This window comes from Chaetodon auriga, chromosome 17, assembly GCF_051107435.1.
Source record: "Chaetodon auriga isolate fChaAug3 chromosome 17, fChaAug3.hap1, whole genome shotgun sequence".
Taxonomy (NCBI): Eukaryota; Metazoa; Chordata; class Actinopteri; order Chaetodontiformes; family Chaetodontidae; genus Chaetodon; species Chaetodon auriga.
The window spans coordinates 11,772,841-11,791,535 of NC_135090.1; the positions used below are offsets into that span (position 1 = coordinate 11,772,841).

General features: G+C 42.6%; 1 protein-coding gene across 1 annotated transcript in view; it reads right to left on the bottom strand.

The window, feature by feature from the left end:
* Positions 1 to 18,695, bottom strand: part of gabbr2 (gamma-aminobutyric acid (GABA) B receptor, 2) — a 165,593-nt gene that overhangs the window by 100,607 nt on the left and 46,291 nt on the right. Inside the window, exon 2 of the mRNA XM_076754518.1 lies at positions 15,319 to 15,456. Coding sequence (XP_076610633.1) covers positions 15,319 to 15,456 — 138 coding nt within the window. The remainder of the gene's footprint in view (positions 1 to 15,318; positions 15,457 to 18,695) is intronic.

The following is an 18,695-nucleotide window of genomic DNA, read 5'->3' on the forward strand; positions in this document are numbered from 1 at the left end:
GACAACGCTAACAAGATGTCCATCATCTTAGTTTAGCGTGCTAGCATGATAACATTTGCTAATTGGTATGAAGTACAAAGTAGCTTACAGCTGATGGGAATGTTATTAGTTTTGAGGGTATTTGGTCAAAAAGAATTTGATGATGATAAATTTGGTGGAAATAACCAACCAACTGACCGACTAAATGACAAACTAACATTGCCATTCCAAGAGCCAGGTCTCACAAACCTTGTCACCGAATATATTTCTGCATATATTTCTGCAGGTATGCACGTATGCACGGATGTGTGTGTGACTGCTATCATTAAGAATTCATAGGCACTGTACATATCAGGCATCCAAGTGGGAAGCTGACCTAAACTATGTACCTCAGCACAGCATAAGAACCACCACACAGCAAAGATGTGGGTGTTGGTCTTAGAGCCCTGCAACTGAAAGAAAATTAATTACCAAGGGTCTGAGTCAATCAGCCATGGATTTTCAATTACCCTTCGAATGGTGCCCATGAAACAGCTTCAGCTGTGAAATGTGCTGTAGAAAGGTCTGAGAAAACAGGAACCGGTCCGGCGATTCATTTCAATGAACTGCCCTCAACACAGGTTGAATTTTTCAATGATGGCGTCTGATAGCATCTGGCTTTTGCTGTGGAGGGCCATTCCATTGAGCGGGGAGAGAGAGCGAGAGAGACAAGTGGCTGAAAACTTGCCATAGGGGTAATGCAAAATGAGGAACAGGAACCTCTCTCCCTCTCTTTCATGGCCTCCCTTCTTCCATCTTACCTTACTTTCTCTGACTTTTCAATTTCCAGAGACCTGCAGGGGCAAAAAGGCGAGCTCAAAGAGGACTGTAAATTTTTAAAATTCCATCTGGCTTGCGAGGTAGTCGTGAGGGTCTGCGGTGGGCTGGCAGCCAGACAAGTGACATGAGAGACCTCTGAGCAGGATGACACCAAAGACTGAATACCACTCAAATCTTTGTTTTCTGCAGGGCAGCGCTATACTTGTGCAGAATTAGAATTGTGCTAAATAGAGGGTGGAATATTGGAGGGGATGAGATGAGTTCTCTTCTGATCATGTGAAGGTTCATCTGGTTTTGAACACATCGATAGTTCCATAAGGTGAGATATTGGAATATTTCTCTTGCATAATTCATCCTAATACAATGCATCATAGTAAATTATTCATTTCACAAATAAAAACTAATGACCAGCCAATTAACCAACATTTAAATACTCAATATTCACAACGGCAAATTGTTTAGTGAGAAACATTTTAGACCTGCCAAGCTGCAAGATGTTGATACCAAATGTATCAGTCAAATGTTCTGTGACAACACATGTCACTTGATACAATATCTCCTACAACACTACATCTGCTCGGAGCAACTAAAGCATGTTCAGACGTTTTTATGGTTACGTTTAGATACCCTTTAACCAAACCATTAAATCAAACCATAATCTTTCCCGAACCTTAACTCCAGAGTTTTGTTACCTTGCCAAACTGTGCTTGGCAAAGACAGACTGTAGTATGTAAACATAATTTCAAGGTGACCGGGTTGCGAAAACCTCAAATGGGAGCCTAACAACGTAAAATATTTGAATGTTACTTCTATCTAATGCCTGAAGGAATAATATTTGCTTATTTTGTGGCTTTATATTTTGGTGAACCATTCTTATGATCGGTTTTGGGATTTAAGGAGGAATGCTGCTCATTTGTTCACAAGATACATCAGTAAGTTAAACAAAAAGACCCTTCAGTGGGTTGGGTTGTCTGTGTTCTCTGTGAACAATGAACATGTTCTACAGATTATAGCCCCCATTCATAGACAAAGGGGACCTTGCTATATGCTGATGAGGAGAACTTTACCCCCATAATCTGCAAATATCCGTTTAGAAAAGCAGAGGCGTGTGTTCAAGGGTTCACTGCTTACCCCATAATTATACCAATTAAGCTGATTACTCCCACTGTTCTCTGCCGGTGGGGGAAAAGGAAGCAATGCCACAACAGAGCCTGAAATCAAAGTTTACCTCTGCAGGATAAACCCCGGTCCAAGTAAAATATCTATCCAGGCCCCACCGCTTGCTCTGTGTCTCTCAGCCTGACGGATCAATGAGAGCAGGTTGGAGAATTCAAGGAGGAGGGGGTCGGCATGGGTGGTGGGGGGCGGGGGGAAGTTGTTCAGGAAACCAATTGATGGACAAAATGAATATTTTAACTCACAAGTGACCTGCTGTTGTCTTTTAATAGCCTCTATAGATTCCCTCTCTCAAGTTGTCTGTGGTAGCTCTCACACATTTCAAGCTATAACGGTCTCTGTGGAATGGATGAGAGGAGGCAGGATGAGCCATAAATCAGCAGAGTTTGGGCTGTCGATAAAACCATGTAAAGTTTGAATTGGGTGCTCTTACATTTCATGCACCATCGAAGGCCTGTGTGTGTGTGTGTGTGTGTGTGTGTGTGTGTGTGTGTGTGTGTGTGTGTGTGTGAGTGTGTGTGTGAAACAGAAAATGTCAAGATTATTATTGGCCAAGTGGTTGGCTCTGGATTTTGTGAGCATGTGTGTTTGTGCGTAGGGGGGATTGAAAAAAAAAAAAGAAGAAAGTGCCAGTGGTTACTTTCAATTATGTCCTTATTCATATTTAATGGTGTTTATTGGATCTTAAGGTCAATGGTGGTGTGTTTATGTGTGTTTCCTAACACTGAGGGAGGCAGCCGGCACCCTGCTGCTAAGTCTGTGCTGTCTCTTTAAAAATGCACACCGTTCCGCCACAGGAAGCGGTGACCCCCCCTAGGCCTTAACCTATTGAGCGGTAAATATCAGGTAACATAGCCAATGAAATTCCACATCTCACGATCTCCCTTCTCCCTCTCAACCTTCTACAGTGATCCTTGAGAATAAACACCACAGCATCTGCTTTATTTAATGAAAAAATCCATTAAGGATCGCCGGACATTTGGAGCACTGCATTGATTTCCTGTGCATATGCGCACAAGTTCTAACCCTATAGGCATGCTATACATATCATAGTGCATATCCACATGACTTGGCTGTGATGACTCTGGTTTCAACACAGAGATTCATTAAACAAGACAGGAAGCGGTTTGAAAGGGCAAGTGCTGGTGTGCGAGAGGGGAATGTGATATTGTATCAGCATTTAGGAAGATGAATAATTCCTGGATTTTTACTGTGATGGAATTCCAACATACCTGCATTTCATGCCCGATTTCATACAACTAAGACTTGAAAGCACTGTCATCACTTTATGCAAAAATACAAGTGCTAGCATTCAGACAGGCACCACGGGACACCTTTGAACTGAAAATTAAGTATCACCCTCTCAAATGCAGGAGATGGTATTAGAAATTGGATTGAACTTGCTGAATGCGAAGCTTTCCATGGAAAAAAAGGAGCAATCAGTATGCAGCATATAAAGCATCTAAGAGTACAATGTCAATCTGTTTAAACAGGATAATGCACAATTGTTTGGGATTGTTTTATACTGCATTCAGCCTCGAGATGCATCCTCTTTGTTTAATCTGGAAAATAAATAAACCGAATAGACGCAGGTAATTATTCATCATCAAAAATAGCAACACAGTTCAGGGGGGATTGTGTAACTTCAGAGCCAGACTGCATCTGGCAAGCTCCGTTTTTACTGTACAAGATTTAAGTCTGGGGAAAACAAGAGAGATGAATCTGTCTGGTCAGACCAATCACTGACAAAACTCTCAATTTTTCTGAACATCAACCATTGAAACTCGACACTGTAAATATATGAGTGAAGCTATTATTCCAGATTCATTTAGGAATATTTAGCTTTCCAGTTCCAGCTTTCTATGTTTATGGAGAGCTATCGTTCCTTTAATTTACATGACACTTGAAATCATGTTGTGCTCAATAATGAAAAGATGTTACATCTGTGTGCATGTAGTAAATAAAATCGAACTCAAACCTTGCTATAAGCATCCAGAAAAGGGAACCTCCTATTGTTTCACAATACCGTATCTCAGAAAAAAGAAGTAGTATCCAGTAAAAGCTGTGCTGATGTGATGTCTCAAACATATCAAAATGGACAAGATGTGCAGGAGCTGAAAAGCAGCAGCTGAGAGAAGAATATTATGAAAACAGCTCTGGTGCATTTGGATGTAGAAATACCCAGCACTCCACAAGCCAAACCCAAACTCGCTTTTAATACCACAAGGGTATTTATAAATTTAAAAGTTGGTGCAAGTTGAGAATGCATCTACCTAGTCTGTGTGTGTGTGTGTGTGTGTGTGTGTGTGTGTGTGTGCGTGTGTGTGTGTGTGTGTGTGTGTTGTTGTACAAGGAGATCAGACATGCACATTCTGTGCTCGGTGCTGACGAACATTCTGCCCCACTTTCCCTTTTTGCCGTCTGCCAACCTGTGGAGCTCAGCGGTCGTCAGATGAGTGTGTGAATGTATAACTTGGCGTGTGTGTGTATGGGAGTGTATTACTCATGCTGTGGGGACATAAACCTGTTCACGCAGTGGGTGGAGCTGAGGCGAGGAAAACGAAGCCTTGTTACTAAAACTTAGCGGCTAGCTGCCAGTCGTGAGCGGCCATGATTATACATAACTTTAAGCGTTAATATGATGTAAATGAGCAAGTTCTATGAAGATTCACCCCCTGGACAATTGTCATCAACAGGGAAATTAGCTATAGAGAGCAAAACCGGCTTTTGTACCATGCTGGTAGTGAACCTCCATATGCCTTTTTGTGTGTTCCCGAGTCTATATACCTGTACTGTATATGATATGTGTGTGCGTGACAGACAGAAAGGTTCAAGGGCAGACAAATTCTACTCTGCACTAATCAGCTAGCTGTGCTGCTCTCCGAGCTTTGTCTCTCAGGCCCTCCTGCTCGCAAACCACTAAAAGGTTTGAATTAAAATTTTAAACAGAGCTGTGTTGTGCAGACTGCAGCTCAGGACATTTCTATATATACATATATATATATATATATATGTATAAAAAACACTTCACATAACCCAAAGCACGGTGAGTCATATAGTTTCTGTGCCTGTCTGACAACTTGAAGACCCTCGCTGTGTCCTTAAAGCTCTACCGAGAAAGAAAACACAACCTCAAACACTACTTCACAGTCAACACCTGTAATATTAAGTTTCATCTCATTTCTAGTGTTGCTTTGTCTTTTTGTCACATGTCTGCTACAGAGCATGGTTTGGACATAGAATATATGACTCCACAGCCCTGTATGTGGACTGCATTGTGACTTGAACACAGCAGATTGACTGTTCAGGGAGCACACTGTCAGCATGTTTTGCAGTTGTCCTCACGGTGTTGTGTTTAATATCACACCAGTTAAGGGTGTGTTTCCAGCAGCTGTGGTGTTGCAAATATTCTAAAACATTCCCTGTGTGAAAATAAGCCATACTCTGGTAAATGTGTTATCTTTTCAGTGGCAGGTTTTAATGTAGACTGTACACACACTGTACCTGATGTCAAGAACGGCATCATAAAGAAACGGCCCGCTGCATAACGACTTAATGGCACCGGGAGACACCATCGAGGCTGCCATTTGAAAACGTCCATTTTCATAGCACATGAAGAAACTGCTCAGTCATTTTGAATATGCACATCCTGACACCTATTTACATGTAAATGTGATGCTGTGGCTACAAAGCAAAGATAAATCCTTTGACAAATGTCACGCTATAAACATATCATAACACAGCAGCAAGCATGTTATGACTATTCATGAAAGCGGCTTCCCAGTCGTGTATTTCTGCACTCTGAAAGAGTACAAGCCCCTATCTCTGCCAGCATAATTAGAACATGCGACTTCCTCGCGCCAAACGCTTCACCATGTCTTCACCAATTACAGCAGTTTCTACTTTGTGTGCCCAGGGGTTTCTGAGGGCCTTTGAAAAGGAAAACCCCTTTTGTTACAGGAGAGACTGAGGCAGGGAAAGAGGGAAGATGGTTAGAGAGAAGGAGGGAAAGGTGTGACACGGAGTGAGAGAAGCGTGTTAGGAAGTGCAAGCCTACGACCTTCTGCACGCGCATCTCTGCTTCTGCATCTGTGCATGTATGGGCATGTTCATTTATCCATCTGAACAATTGTTTGTCTGAGTCTGAGCCTGAGTGGCACAGCTGTTCAAAGAGGACACCAACTGGCAGTGGGATTTGTGATTCGAGAGGAGAGAAGCCTTTTGCCTACTGTTCACTGTGTCTGAAAAGAAACAGAAGTCTTGGAAATCATGTCAAATTTACCCACTGGCCACAATTTAGGAAAAACACACAATCTGTATATCTCTAAAATGGCAACTTTTGAGGAGATAAAATCCATTTTACCTACCTCAAACTGTTTTGTTTAGAGAAAATTTCTTTCATCTCTTCACTCAAAAAGTTACAAATACAGCTTTCTGTATTTAAACATGTCTGCTACTATGTCTAATTCTGTGCTCTGGAAGTAAAACCAGGACACTGTAGTTATAGAGGCTGATGTGCATCTATACCACAAGAACAGGCCCCCTTGTTTATTCAGATTTGTTTGAAAAGCTGAAGAAAATTTGATTAAAAAACAGCAGAAACATGAAAATCTTTCTGTAAATGTGGTTACAAATTTTACAGTAACACTGTAAAGGGAAGTGAAGTGAAAATCAGTTTTTATCATCTGCACTCTCAGTTTAAAAGGTGTCATTTAAAACTGAAAACAACATGCTTACACCATGGATTGGTTGTGGTAATACATGACAAAACAAGTATGTACTGACTCGTTCAAGACTGAATCTCCCTATTCTTTGGGCATTTGTGTCCATTTCTATTGTGATTACGTCTTAAGAGACGAAAGTTGATGTTTCCTGAAGGTAGAGAGACATTATCATTCATCACCACTTATCATACTGGATTCCATTTGCAGCCGCAGACTGAAAGAGACGTATTGAATGACTGAACAAACAGGGAATGAAAATAGCATTGAGCTCAGTATCAACCTCAAGGAGGCTTAACGCTTCCGCATTCTGATGCCCAGATAAAGAGAAAGAGGATCGTGTGGGAGGAGAGACGGATAGAAAAGAGTGACAAAGAGGAAAAGGAACTGAATCGAGGAAGGAGGAGTGCTCGAGCCTTTCTGCCTGGATCTGGTGTTTGTCACACAAAACACTTTGATCAGTTTTAAGGCGGATGCAGTTCGATGTACAAAACAGCTCAGGCAAGCATAGTTAGTATAATCAAGGTAAATACAGCCATTAGGGTCTGTAAATTACTGTGAGGTACTGAACTTTTAACTTAAACCAGTATTTCTCTTGTGCTTTGAGGATATGATGCTTATCCCCCTGTGGTGTTTGCTTGCAGTGTGTGTTTTTACGTCTGTTGTGTGTGTGTGTGTAGGGTTTGAGTTATCCTATAAAGGCCAATCTACTGTGGAAATCAGCTTGTGTCGTTACTGTACATGTGCACTGTAGAGCAGGGAGGGGTGAGAGAAGACAGGGAGGAGCAAGGGAAAGGATGGAAAGCATTCTGTAATGATCTCAAGAGTCTTTCTCTCTTTCCATTTCCTCTCTCTCACTCACTAAGTTTGGCCTCATCTTCTCTCTCTCTCCCCTCTTTTTGTTCCTTTCTCTCTCTCTTCCTCTGAAGAGGAGTTGATGTTTCAGATATTAGTGAGCTGTGTCAGACAGTTAAACTGCCCTTTATCGATCCTCTAAGCTTCACTCTCTCCAAGCAGCCGTTATGGTTTTAATGGCTTGTAATGGAGCCGGGTCCTCTTTGATGTCCAATTGCTCGGCAAGTCCGCCCTTGTTTTTGATATCGTTTCAAAGGATCCTCCTAATGCCGGCCTCAGAGAAGCCCGTTTCCGACATGAATTTCTGCGTCGATGAGGTACCCGGCCCTGTGATTTTAAAATGTCCCTGTATTGGGGGAATAAATCAGAGGGGATGAAGTAGGGCTGGGTAGACGCAGCCTTGTGGGGTTGTGTGAAAGCTCACTGGTGACATGGTGCTCTGATGTAGATTAGATGAAGCTTACTGGGATGTTACTGAAAGGAGAAATCGATTCAGTCAGATATGAACATGACAAAATCATCTAAAGAGAAGTCCTTTTGCTCACAGTTTATCGATTGACTGCACCGCACAGATCCTTCTCACAGCCAATCTATTACTCTCCATCACCAAACGCGTCACTCTTAAACAAAGATGGAACTATTATGCTTATTAACAGGCATTGTTATCCAAGTTCCCCAATGAAGATAAATCTGAAGGCTCAAGAGGAGAGGAAAAAAGAAAAAACTAATTTCTGAAACAAAAAACTATCTTTAAACTTTCCTTTTATCTGCTTTATTGTTTTTCCAGACTTACTGGATGCATTTTCTTCTTTAAGACGCAAGTAAAACCCATCTTTGTGGTTAAACTGGCCACAACCTGTTAAACATCATATTGAAAATGTGACATAAATTTTGCTATTCAAAGTGCAACTGACTCTAGGACCGAAATAAGGAATTTTGCAGCCTGAAAATAAGGGTGTGGATGCTTAAGTCCCCGTGCGAAACATGAAAAACAAGCTTGAACAATTAATGTGTCTCATTTGTTTATTGTAGCTGGTGGCTGGCAGGTCCCGCACCATCATTAGTGCCGTGAGTATGACACACTGATTTTCTTTTTTTCTCGCCCTCCTGCAGAAAACTACTGGGGTAACGATAGTACTCGAACACAAGGGTGGAATCCAGCATGTATTCATCTTGTATTCCTTTTGAATGTGGCTCACAGACCTTGGTGTCAAAGAGACGTGTCAGTGGTAAAAAGGAAGAATGAGAAACTGTTTCCATTTGTAGTTTCTACTTCCTTGGGAAGAACAGAAACAGAAGGATGTTCTGTCAAAGCGCGTCTTATTGAGTGCCGATGAACTAGCATGTTTATTCAATATGTGACACCAACAGTTGCAACCCGTTAACCGCTTGTATTCAACAAATGTTGCTAATTAGCTAATTACTGTGTTTCCTGTCAAATGGCGCACATTCGGCGCTGTGAATAGGTACAACAGCGTGTGTAGGTTCAGCTTTGCAGTGCACGCTGGTGCATTCTACAAGTGCAGGCAGCTTTTCACAACCCAAAAAAGTCTGATTAATGCACAGCATAGCCTGTAATTAATATTTCCCTCTGTCTCCTTCTGCTTCTTTTTTGCCTTCAGCAATAAAAGAGAGAGAAATTGCGACAGACTCGATGAGAAACCATTGAAACTAAGAGGAAGTCTTCCTATTTTTACATCTGCGCAGCAGGCTCATTTGTCTGAGAATTAGCTTTGCTTTAAATGTCAACATTCGCCTTGTTTAACTTCATCAGCAGTGTGTCCCAGAAATCTGTAAATGTAATTTACAACCCATAACCAGAACCGAGGACGCTGAAACGTCCTCCCACTCACTCTCAAACGGTAACTCCGCGGATATGGGTTACTTGTCAGAATCAAGTCTCTGCCCATTAAAAGGCAACAGTGACATCAAGTGCTTCTCCACCCAGATTGCGAAATGACATTAATCCAGAGCTGAACTGGTTTGGGTTTCCTGTTTCCCCTGGGTCCTGCCTGGAAGCTCCGAGACAGTATGAAAATCAGTCCTAATTGCCTCTCTTAAGTATTCTGTCTTTTTCCCTACGGTCCTGTCCTGAGTCACACTCACAGAGAGAGAGACGCAGACAGAGAAAGAGAGAGAGGACAGGGGTCAGAAATGAATGCAGACGACAGCATAAGCATACATAAACATGCATACAACCAAATATGAATATGAGCATCTGCATGCCAGAATATAAATCTCATGGTTTTAGTGAGTCATTTAACCTTTCGAGGCAGTTGATATAACCTTTAGTTACCCACAGAGCAAAATTCAGCACACACAAAGAGGTGAGCCTCAGCCTTACACATAATGCTGATTTAAGATGATCTATTGTGACGCTCACACCATCCTTGGCCTTGCACTCTGAGATTTTAGCCTAAACTTTGAAAGTCATGAAATATTGATATGGTACACAGGAGGATTTGACGTAAGTGAGGCAGAATACTGCAGTGCTAGGCATCACATGTTTTATTGAAGCATCCAGTGTAGCACTCAGGAGAGCGAGAGAAAGAAAATGGTAAAAAGAAGACCCCAAAGAGTTGGTGGAGACTTCGAAAAAAGAGTGAGCGCTACGCTGGGAGGAGGCATGGATGCAACTTTGTGGTCCCTAAATTGCCTGGTTTAATGAAGCATCGGCAATCAATACAGCAAGAAGAAGAAAAATGGGCTTCATATACAGGTAAATATTAGCTCTATGTCCCAGGTCTTGGCCATAATACCTTGAGAAGGCGCATCCACTTTTTCCTCCCCCTATATCGACTTCATTATTCAGTGTCCGTACAAGATAAATGAATCAGAGGTGCAGTGCTGAAGTTTTGCAAGCTTTACATTGAGGCAAAGGACACCTGGAAGTATCAAAACTACAGCACAGGAGCACAAGTAAACAGAGGAGCCTGATTTCCAAAGCCTTTATCACGTAGCATGCATCTATATTATGCACACAACAAGACATATACTCCTTTTTCGATACAAACTAAAGACGGAAAAATACATGCCTCTATTTGTACTGTTTCAGCAGCAGAAAAAATGACACAAAAAACCTGCCTTGTACAATGAGTCCACTCCTACAAATGATCAATTTAGCAGGAATAACGTTCTCTTGTCTTCTTCTTCTCTTCCAAATTACAAGAGGCAAAAACGATCGGAAAGCATAATTTTTCATTACACACTCGACGTGGCTGCAAATGAACAGTGCCACCACTGATAGGCCTAATTGGTGAGCGAGAAGGGGCCGGCAACTGGCGAGAGGGTGGGTTGGGCCTATTTCCTGGTCTCAATGAGCCATTTACGGAAAATAGACACCACTGCTGTGGAGAGGAAAACGGAGCTCTGGTAAGTTAAGAAAAAAAGGGTAAAAGAGAGTGCAGCGTGTTGACTGGGTACAGATACCTGTGCCAGCGAGTATTTAAAAAGCTTGCCAAATGCTTTCTGGAATTATATGATATCATGGTGAGGAGAACACAAGATTAATCACAGACCAAGATGGCTGCCAAGAGGATGGCTTCAACAATCATTGTTTTGCGGAAATAAAAACACAGCAATCAGTGGCATTTGTGGCTGATGGCAGCTCACAAACACAGCTGCGTCTTGCCCTGTTCCTTTGAATTTCAATTTTATGCTCTTACAGTCTATGTCTGTTACTGTCTGTCTATTACTCCATCATTCCCTAAATCCGCTCCTCGCCATCTGTCCATTGGCCCTGGTAGCATTCTTATCCACCATTTTAATTTACTTGGGCAGTCATTTTAGCACATGTGCACTACAACATGACAAAAATGCGACTGGCTTTAAAGAGCCAACAGCATCACAGCGTGACATGAGTCAGGATCAAACCCTTACGTATAGTACACAGAGAGATTAATAATATGCTGCTGGAAAGCTGACCGCCATGACGTGCCATCTGTGCACACAGCTGATCACTATTGTTAAAGTGTTATCTTATAGACAACACTGCCTTTGGGTTTAGCCATTTTGTTTTGTGAGGTTTTATTAGGACACATTTCAGTAAGGAGATTATCGATGTTGGTGCCCTCTTCATTACCTGATATTTCTCCAGTGAGACATGCTAAACAGAGTTGGTGGGGGCGTCTCGCTGACAGAGCCACACATTAAAGACCCCCTCCAATGTTTGACCTTTTAAACATGTCTATATGGTGTTTGTATGCTACAAGACGCATTATGAGTGAAATAAGCAGTCAACATAAGCCTTAGCATTTCTACCTTGGGACTGCAGTTGACCAAAACAGTCTGACAAACACTGATTAAGACAGCCAGGCTTTCATACATCACATGCCTAAGTAACCAATCCCGTGAACTTGCAGGGTGGAGTTACGGTGAAACGAGGGATATCAGAGGAGAAGACAGGTGTTGCTGTTCTGTTTTTGGTTGCAAAGTTGCAAAGCGAGAAGTGGTGAGCCGTCATGTATTACCAAAGGATCTGAAAATCCAACAGCCAAACTGCATCCGGCAGGAGCCTTTTCCCAGAGCTCTGTTTTTTTACCACAAAACTAGTGTTGAACGACGCCGTTCCATCTATTTATCCCGGGGACACCGCGAGTACGAGCCAACATGTTGTGTTTTCTCTGCTGTGTCCAACAACTCTGCAGTGTGCTAGATAATGTTAGCCAACGTTAGCCTGCCAAGTCACATGAAGATTCATGAAGGAAGTTACGGCAAAGGTTTCTCAAAGCAGGCTGTCAGATAGCTAAGCTGCTAATGAGGTTTGTGTGTGTGATGAAGTCGAAGCTGCAGGTGGCGGAGGGGTGGGTGGAGATAGAGGTGTGGACTATTTAGAGTTGCATACAACACACAACATGAATGCAATGGTTTAAAGGTATAACTAAGCTAATGTAAGGCATGAAGGGACTTTCTTTCATGGAAATAAGAACTTCTAAATAGGCTTATGTAATTTTGATGAACTTTAAATGTGATCATAAAACTGTGTTTTAAGACATTAAATGTCGGCACTGACGCTATCCTTTGGAAAATTGTGCGTTAAGTATGACTGTGCGTTCAAGTGCGCATCGCTCGTAATGAACTCGAATGCAGTGGGAGCTTATTTTTGTTGAGCCTTTCAAAGCTGACTTCATTAGGCATCAACACTGATTGAAAGCTATTTTTATGGCCGTATGATTAAGCATTTTTCAGGAGTGCTCGTTCCCTCAGCTATCTCTATTGCAGATAGTATCTGCAAGCTCCCTGTTTTGATGTGGAAATGATGAGTTTGCTGAGCCTGGCCCATGAAATCACCATGAAAAATTCTCTATTCCCTTCAACACCAACTCAAGTCTCGCAGACGGCTTGCCAGGGCTGGGTAATAAATATACAGAGCGCCTGAATTCACAGCTTTAAAAACAGATTTCCACTAATGTGGCACGCTAAACGTTGCGGGGTACATGGATTCAAAACTCCCAATCATCTCTCCTTCCCTCTCTCTCTTCCTTTTTAGTTCAGGAAACGCCCTTTCTTTCAATCCCTCTTTTCGCTCCCTCCTTCACACAAAAGCATTATTCTAGCTCGGAGCAATGGCTAACTATCTCCCACCACAGCTGTTGTCAAAGCAGGCAGTTATCTGCCTTGCATAAAAAAACTTAAGCATACACTGAATACAAATATTTTCATACACATATGTGTGATTATATGAACGGAATCACACAGAAGGTTTAAACAAACACACACATCAAACAGGAACACACGGGCTCAGAGATGGATCAGGGAGGCTCAGGCCGACACTCTAGCTGGCAAGTGCGAGCACCAGCTGAAGAGAAAGGTGCCACCTTACAGTCCATCCATGCTCCGCCGAACAACCAACAGCTATCTGGTGTGTTGTTTGCATCCGCTGACGTGTCCTTCTGCAGTGCACATTATAGTTCCTTGGTGAGTCATACTCTGATGAGGATGTAAGCTCGGGTCTGCAAAGGCATCTTGATTTCTCAGAAAACAGTAACCTAAGATTCTGACGTTGTACCACACCAGAAATACTACAACACACGTGCCCGTATTAGCACTCACAAGTAATGGCAGTTAATTATGTCTAATATGATAGCGCAACGTTAGCTCTCCAACTGACATCTATTTCAGCACGGTGCTGGACAGCTCATTGATTGGAAAATATCTGTAGAGTGCCCATGCACTGACATGCCTGCTGGCTTAAAAAAGAAGTTTAGTTGCTTGCGGCAAAGGTAACAACAGCTACCCTTGGCATTGAAAACAAGTGTGCTTTCTTAAGGCATCCCCTTCGAACACAGGTACATTCTAGGTGTTTTCTCAGTCATTCACCTCACATTTTCACTTCAATCACTTGCTGTCTGGTACTCAGACTGTCACAGTGGGTATTATTTGGGGTCAAACTGGCATGCGTTTGTTGGTGTTGCTCTGTGTATTAATAGCGAAAAGGGTGGTTGGTAAAGTGCTCTGGGGAACACATTGTACCAGGCAGCGTTCTGCAGAGCAGAAGATTGCTACTGCACTTCTCACAGGTAATCACAGCCAAACAAGCCCATAAATAGAGGAGAGAATACACACATACAGACACACGCACCACACGGAAAATACTTAAGAGCACTTAAATTTCAACTATGGCTTGAACCCCTCTTTCTAGACTGAGATCATTACCGCCAAAAGGAAGTGAACACAGAAACAAAAAAATTGCTCATCCTTTCATTGCCTCATCCCGCTGATCTTTTCACTCTTGAGTGACCCTGACAAGACAGCGAGCAAAAAGGAACATGAAAAGCAGCAGATTCACAGTAATTGCGAGCGGAAGAAATATGCTACGTAATGTGACATTCAATTCAAAATGCAGCCTCTTCAATTATGCTATCTCTTCCAAGCACAAGCTTCACTCCTTTCTTATCTGTGCCCGATAACCTTTGTAGGGTTCGCAGCAAATGGAATATATTCTTTGGAAGGAGGCATTTCCCCTCTTTGGTGCTGCAGTACAATAATACAGTCAAAGAAACTGTGAGCAATGACTCAGGGGGTCAAAAGTTCACCAGATGCAAGAATGTGTGGTGCTTAATGCATACAGTGAGCAATCATAAAGCTCTATTAAGTTAATGACGGCAAAATGCCATTTAGCCAGCTAAAGCGGAATTGAATGGTAAAATCTATGAATGTTTCTTGGAGGTAATTAACATTGACTGGGCTGAGTAATAACAGTTTTAATAGCTCACACCGATGACAAAACACCCCAAGAACATACTTTTAGATAGGTCATGTGCGCCACATGAAACAGCGTTTCACTCTGAGGAAAAGCCCTCAGTCTCTTCTATAATCTGATAGTATGTTTTCTTTCACACACACGTCAAAGCGCTTACTGGATGTTGAGCTGCAATTTTTTTAACAACTGATTTAAGCGCTGCACTGTACAAGTTTAAGCCATTTTGTCTCAGATTCTAAAAATGAAGGAGGATTCCACGGATTAGAGCAACGCCAATTAGACATTCACCCTGGCAAGGTTAATGAAGGATTAAGCCATGAGTTGGGACCCCCTGTGAAAACCCAGGACCTATCTGCACGCCGCAATTCTGAGGGACGAGAATTTTTGGAAACTCAATTTAGGAGGAAAATCAGGTTTTCTGGTAGTGAAAGGAAACAAAAAATGTCTGTTTAATCCTTTTCTATCCACTGATGGACTTGGCGAAACAGCTTCCACGGTTCACAAACACTGTACACGCAGGCTGTACACCACTCACATGCATGGGGACAAGTACAGTACAAACCCTACCTGCACCAGATTCCAGCCCTCCAGGGACTCTGCGATGATGGAGGTCACAGAGGGGCAGACGCCGCCGAAGATCATCAGGTGTTTGGGACCGTAGCATATGGCATCAAAGAAGGCCCTCAGCCCCTTGGCGTTGTCACACTACAGACGCAGAGAGAGGTGGAGGAGAGAGTGGGGGGAAGGAGGGGAAAGAGGTAGCCAGAGAGACACAAAGAAAGACAAAGAAGGGACATTTTAATTAGTTTTTGTTGGAAAAACAGGGAGGAAGGAGGAGTAAATGAGATAAAAGGCATAAAAATATTCAATTTATGATGAGCAAGAATGAGAGGGGATATGGGGCGAGACAAGAGGCAGGTAGAAGCTTGAGAAAATATTCCAGCCTGTGCCACATGTTTCTGTCACACGACTCTAAATATACAGCTTTAATGCTCCTGCAACAGATGTAGGTTATAGATGCATTATAAATATGTTTGTTCCTTTATATCAGGAGGATAAGTTCTATAAAGTTTCTGATAGTAGGGCATGACTTCATACCCTAAATGAAGTGAATCAATAGTTACCAACTGGACAAGAAAAACTGCATTGCTCACGGCGTCATTATACTTCCACACACTGTGGTGGGTTCACTAAAGCAGCATGCTCGATAAGTTCATCGTAATGGACACTATTAATGACAGATGATGTGATATTTAAACAACGTTTGACTTGTTGCACTCTCTGGGCGCTGTTGCACATGCAAACGTGCAGTAATTGCAGCCCTGTGTCTGTGTGCTTTGAAAGCGTCATGTAAAACAACGTATCTCACAGGCTGCAGGAGCAGGCCCCCGCTCTGATCCAACGCCGCAGAATGCAGCCATTCCACGTCACTATGGCAACCGGAGGAAAAGAGAGCGCGACGAGGGAGGGAGAGAGAGAGAGGAACGAGAGAGGAGAAGGACAAAAAAACTGTGTAGGTTCCTATTGATTGCTACATGAGCTGGCTAACTGCTTTTGCTGTGATTTCCACAGTTTGTAATGATATTCCTATCAGCAGTAAACACTTCCCCCCTCAGTCTTCTATTATTGCCACTCAATTCAGGATGTGTTCCTGTGTGCAGCTGACAGATAGATGGACTGACTGACTGAATGGCAGGTGGTGTGTGTGTGTGTGTGTGTGTGTGTGTGTGTGTGTGTGTGTGAGTGAGTGTGCATGTTCTGATACAGTCTATCTCATCTGGGGAGTTATTTGACCTTGTTAGCCATCAGCCGGCAACTGAATGAGATTTCCCACTGAACGGCCGCACAGCCGGCCCTCCGCAGCGCAGATTGAAAAACTGAAAATCGAATGTGGAGGAATGAGACTCCTAATCGGACATGCGAGGGCTGTATGTTGTGATCTGTTGGGAACTTTATTAAGAGCATGACAGGTGTCATGCCTGCAGCGCTGACATGTTTACGTCTTCTTTGTCAGTTCAGTTGTTTTGAGAGGAGGGCGATGGTGTCAGAGGCATGAATGTGCTGCTGCATAACTCGACTGCTACAGCCATCTTCCTGCATCACACTACATTTAAGTCATCAGGCTTCTGTTTGTGTTTTTGAAGTAGAAGACAAATTACTGTACTCTTAAAAATACAGTTTTCCCCCGTGCATGTACATACATGCAGGCAGAGAACAATGCATTGCTGTGATGCCAGTCAAAAATAGACTAGATTGCGGATATGCCTCAGGTGAAATGAGAGGGAGAAGATGTGATTAGACACAGTGGGGATTCCTTATCCTGGCCACACAGCTGAATAAAACAGCAGGCTATTAAAGACGATATTCCATTTGCATACTCTTATCATTCATTTCTCTCCAGCTGGCCATAACAAGGTGGGCTGGTAGGATTGCGAATCTCAATTGGTTACCATGCAACAGAGAAGAAATGTGGGCAACTAAACTTGTCAATGTGAGTACAATAGAGCTTGGTGATATTGCAGGTTTAAGCTGATTTATTACAGAGAGTGACAATGTAGTGTAGGTGGTAAAGAATGGTTATGTTCCTCTCTCCCTCTGCTGCGAATAAAACAGTTTCACAGCATTTTAAAGCCAACAGGTCTACATGTGTGTGCATGCGTGTGTGTGCACATGCAAGCAACTTCGGGGGGTCTGTGACAACACTGTATGACCAGGTGATTCCAGGCTTTTGGATGTGATAAACCTCCTTAAGTCTCATCAGTAAAAAGCCCATTCTTCAATGGGGAATGAGACAGACCCAAAGGTCACATATAGAGCTGCAAACAACTGTCATTTTCATCCATAATCTGCTTCATCCATTATCTTCTTGATGGCTCAATTAATCATTTGGTCTACGCAATGTCAGAAAATAAGAAAAATTCCCATCAATATTTCTTGAAGCCCGATGGAACATCTTCATTTTTAATGTTTTGTCCCACCAACAGACCAACACCCAAATATCCTCAGTTCAACACGACACAGGACAAAGTAAAGCTGTAAATCTGTGAGAAGTAAACAACATGCAGCGTTTTTGATAAATGACTTGATTTATTGATTATCAAAGTAATTGCCAATTATTTTTCTTGCGGTCGTCTAATCAACTCATCAGCTAATCATGTCAGCTTTAACCATATTTGTAATTTTCTCAGATGGAGGTGCTCAACTGAATTGCAGTAAGTAATTAAAAAACACCAAAATTAGAACTCCAGCTTTTTCACAGAGAAAGCACAGCAGCTTCGGGTAAAGCTAAAAACAGAAGCTACCTCAGCCTTTTTCCTCCCGTTCTGCGTTTGTGCCCTCCGTGCTTCATTCATCCTCTCCAGCTTTGCCGGGCACGCGTGCACACAGTCTGTTATGACTGCTCACACAGCTTTGACCCGCGTGCTGTCAAGCCAACGGTATAACTGTCCACACTTTGTGTGCGCGATGAAGGAGGAGGCCACAGCAGGGCAGGGTGCAGGGATGGTTATATTTAGCCTCTCATTAGGTAGTACAACCACTCAGATATTAATCAATACTTATTCAGCTATAGAGACCCTGTAAAGCTTAATGCCACATAGACAGAGATGGCAGAATATAATGGGACACAAAGAGTAAAGAGCCATGGAGATAGTGAAGGTGATGCTGGGAGAAAGGGAGAGAAACAAGCCATTGAATAGAGGGAGGCAGGAGTGAAGAGGTACTAGCCTGACATTAAGCGCACACTATAATAAAGTCGAGTCAACCAGCGTTATAAACCTGTCCTCCATTATAACCCCACAAAGGAACAATTCATGGCTGTGAGATTGATTCAGTGGCCCTCTATGATGCTCAGCAGCTGCACAGTGCCCTGCAGATTTGCCTACAATCCATCAATTATGGAAAAAATACATTTAATATCAAATCGAAAGCTCTTCTTATTGAGC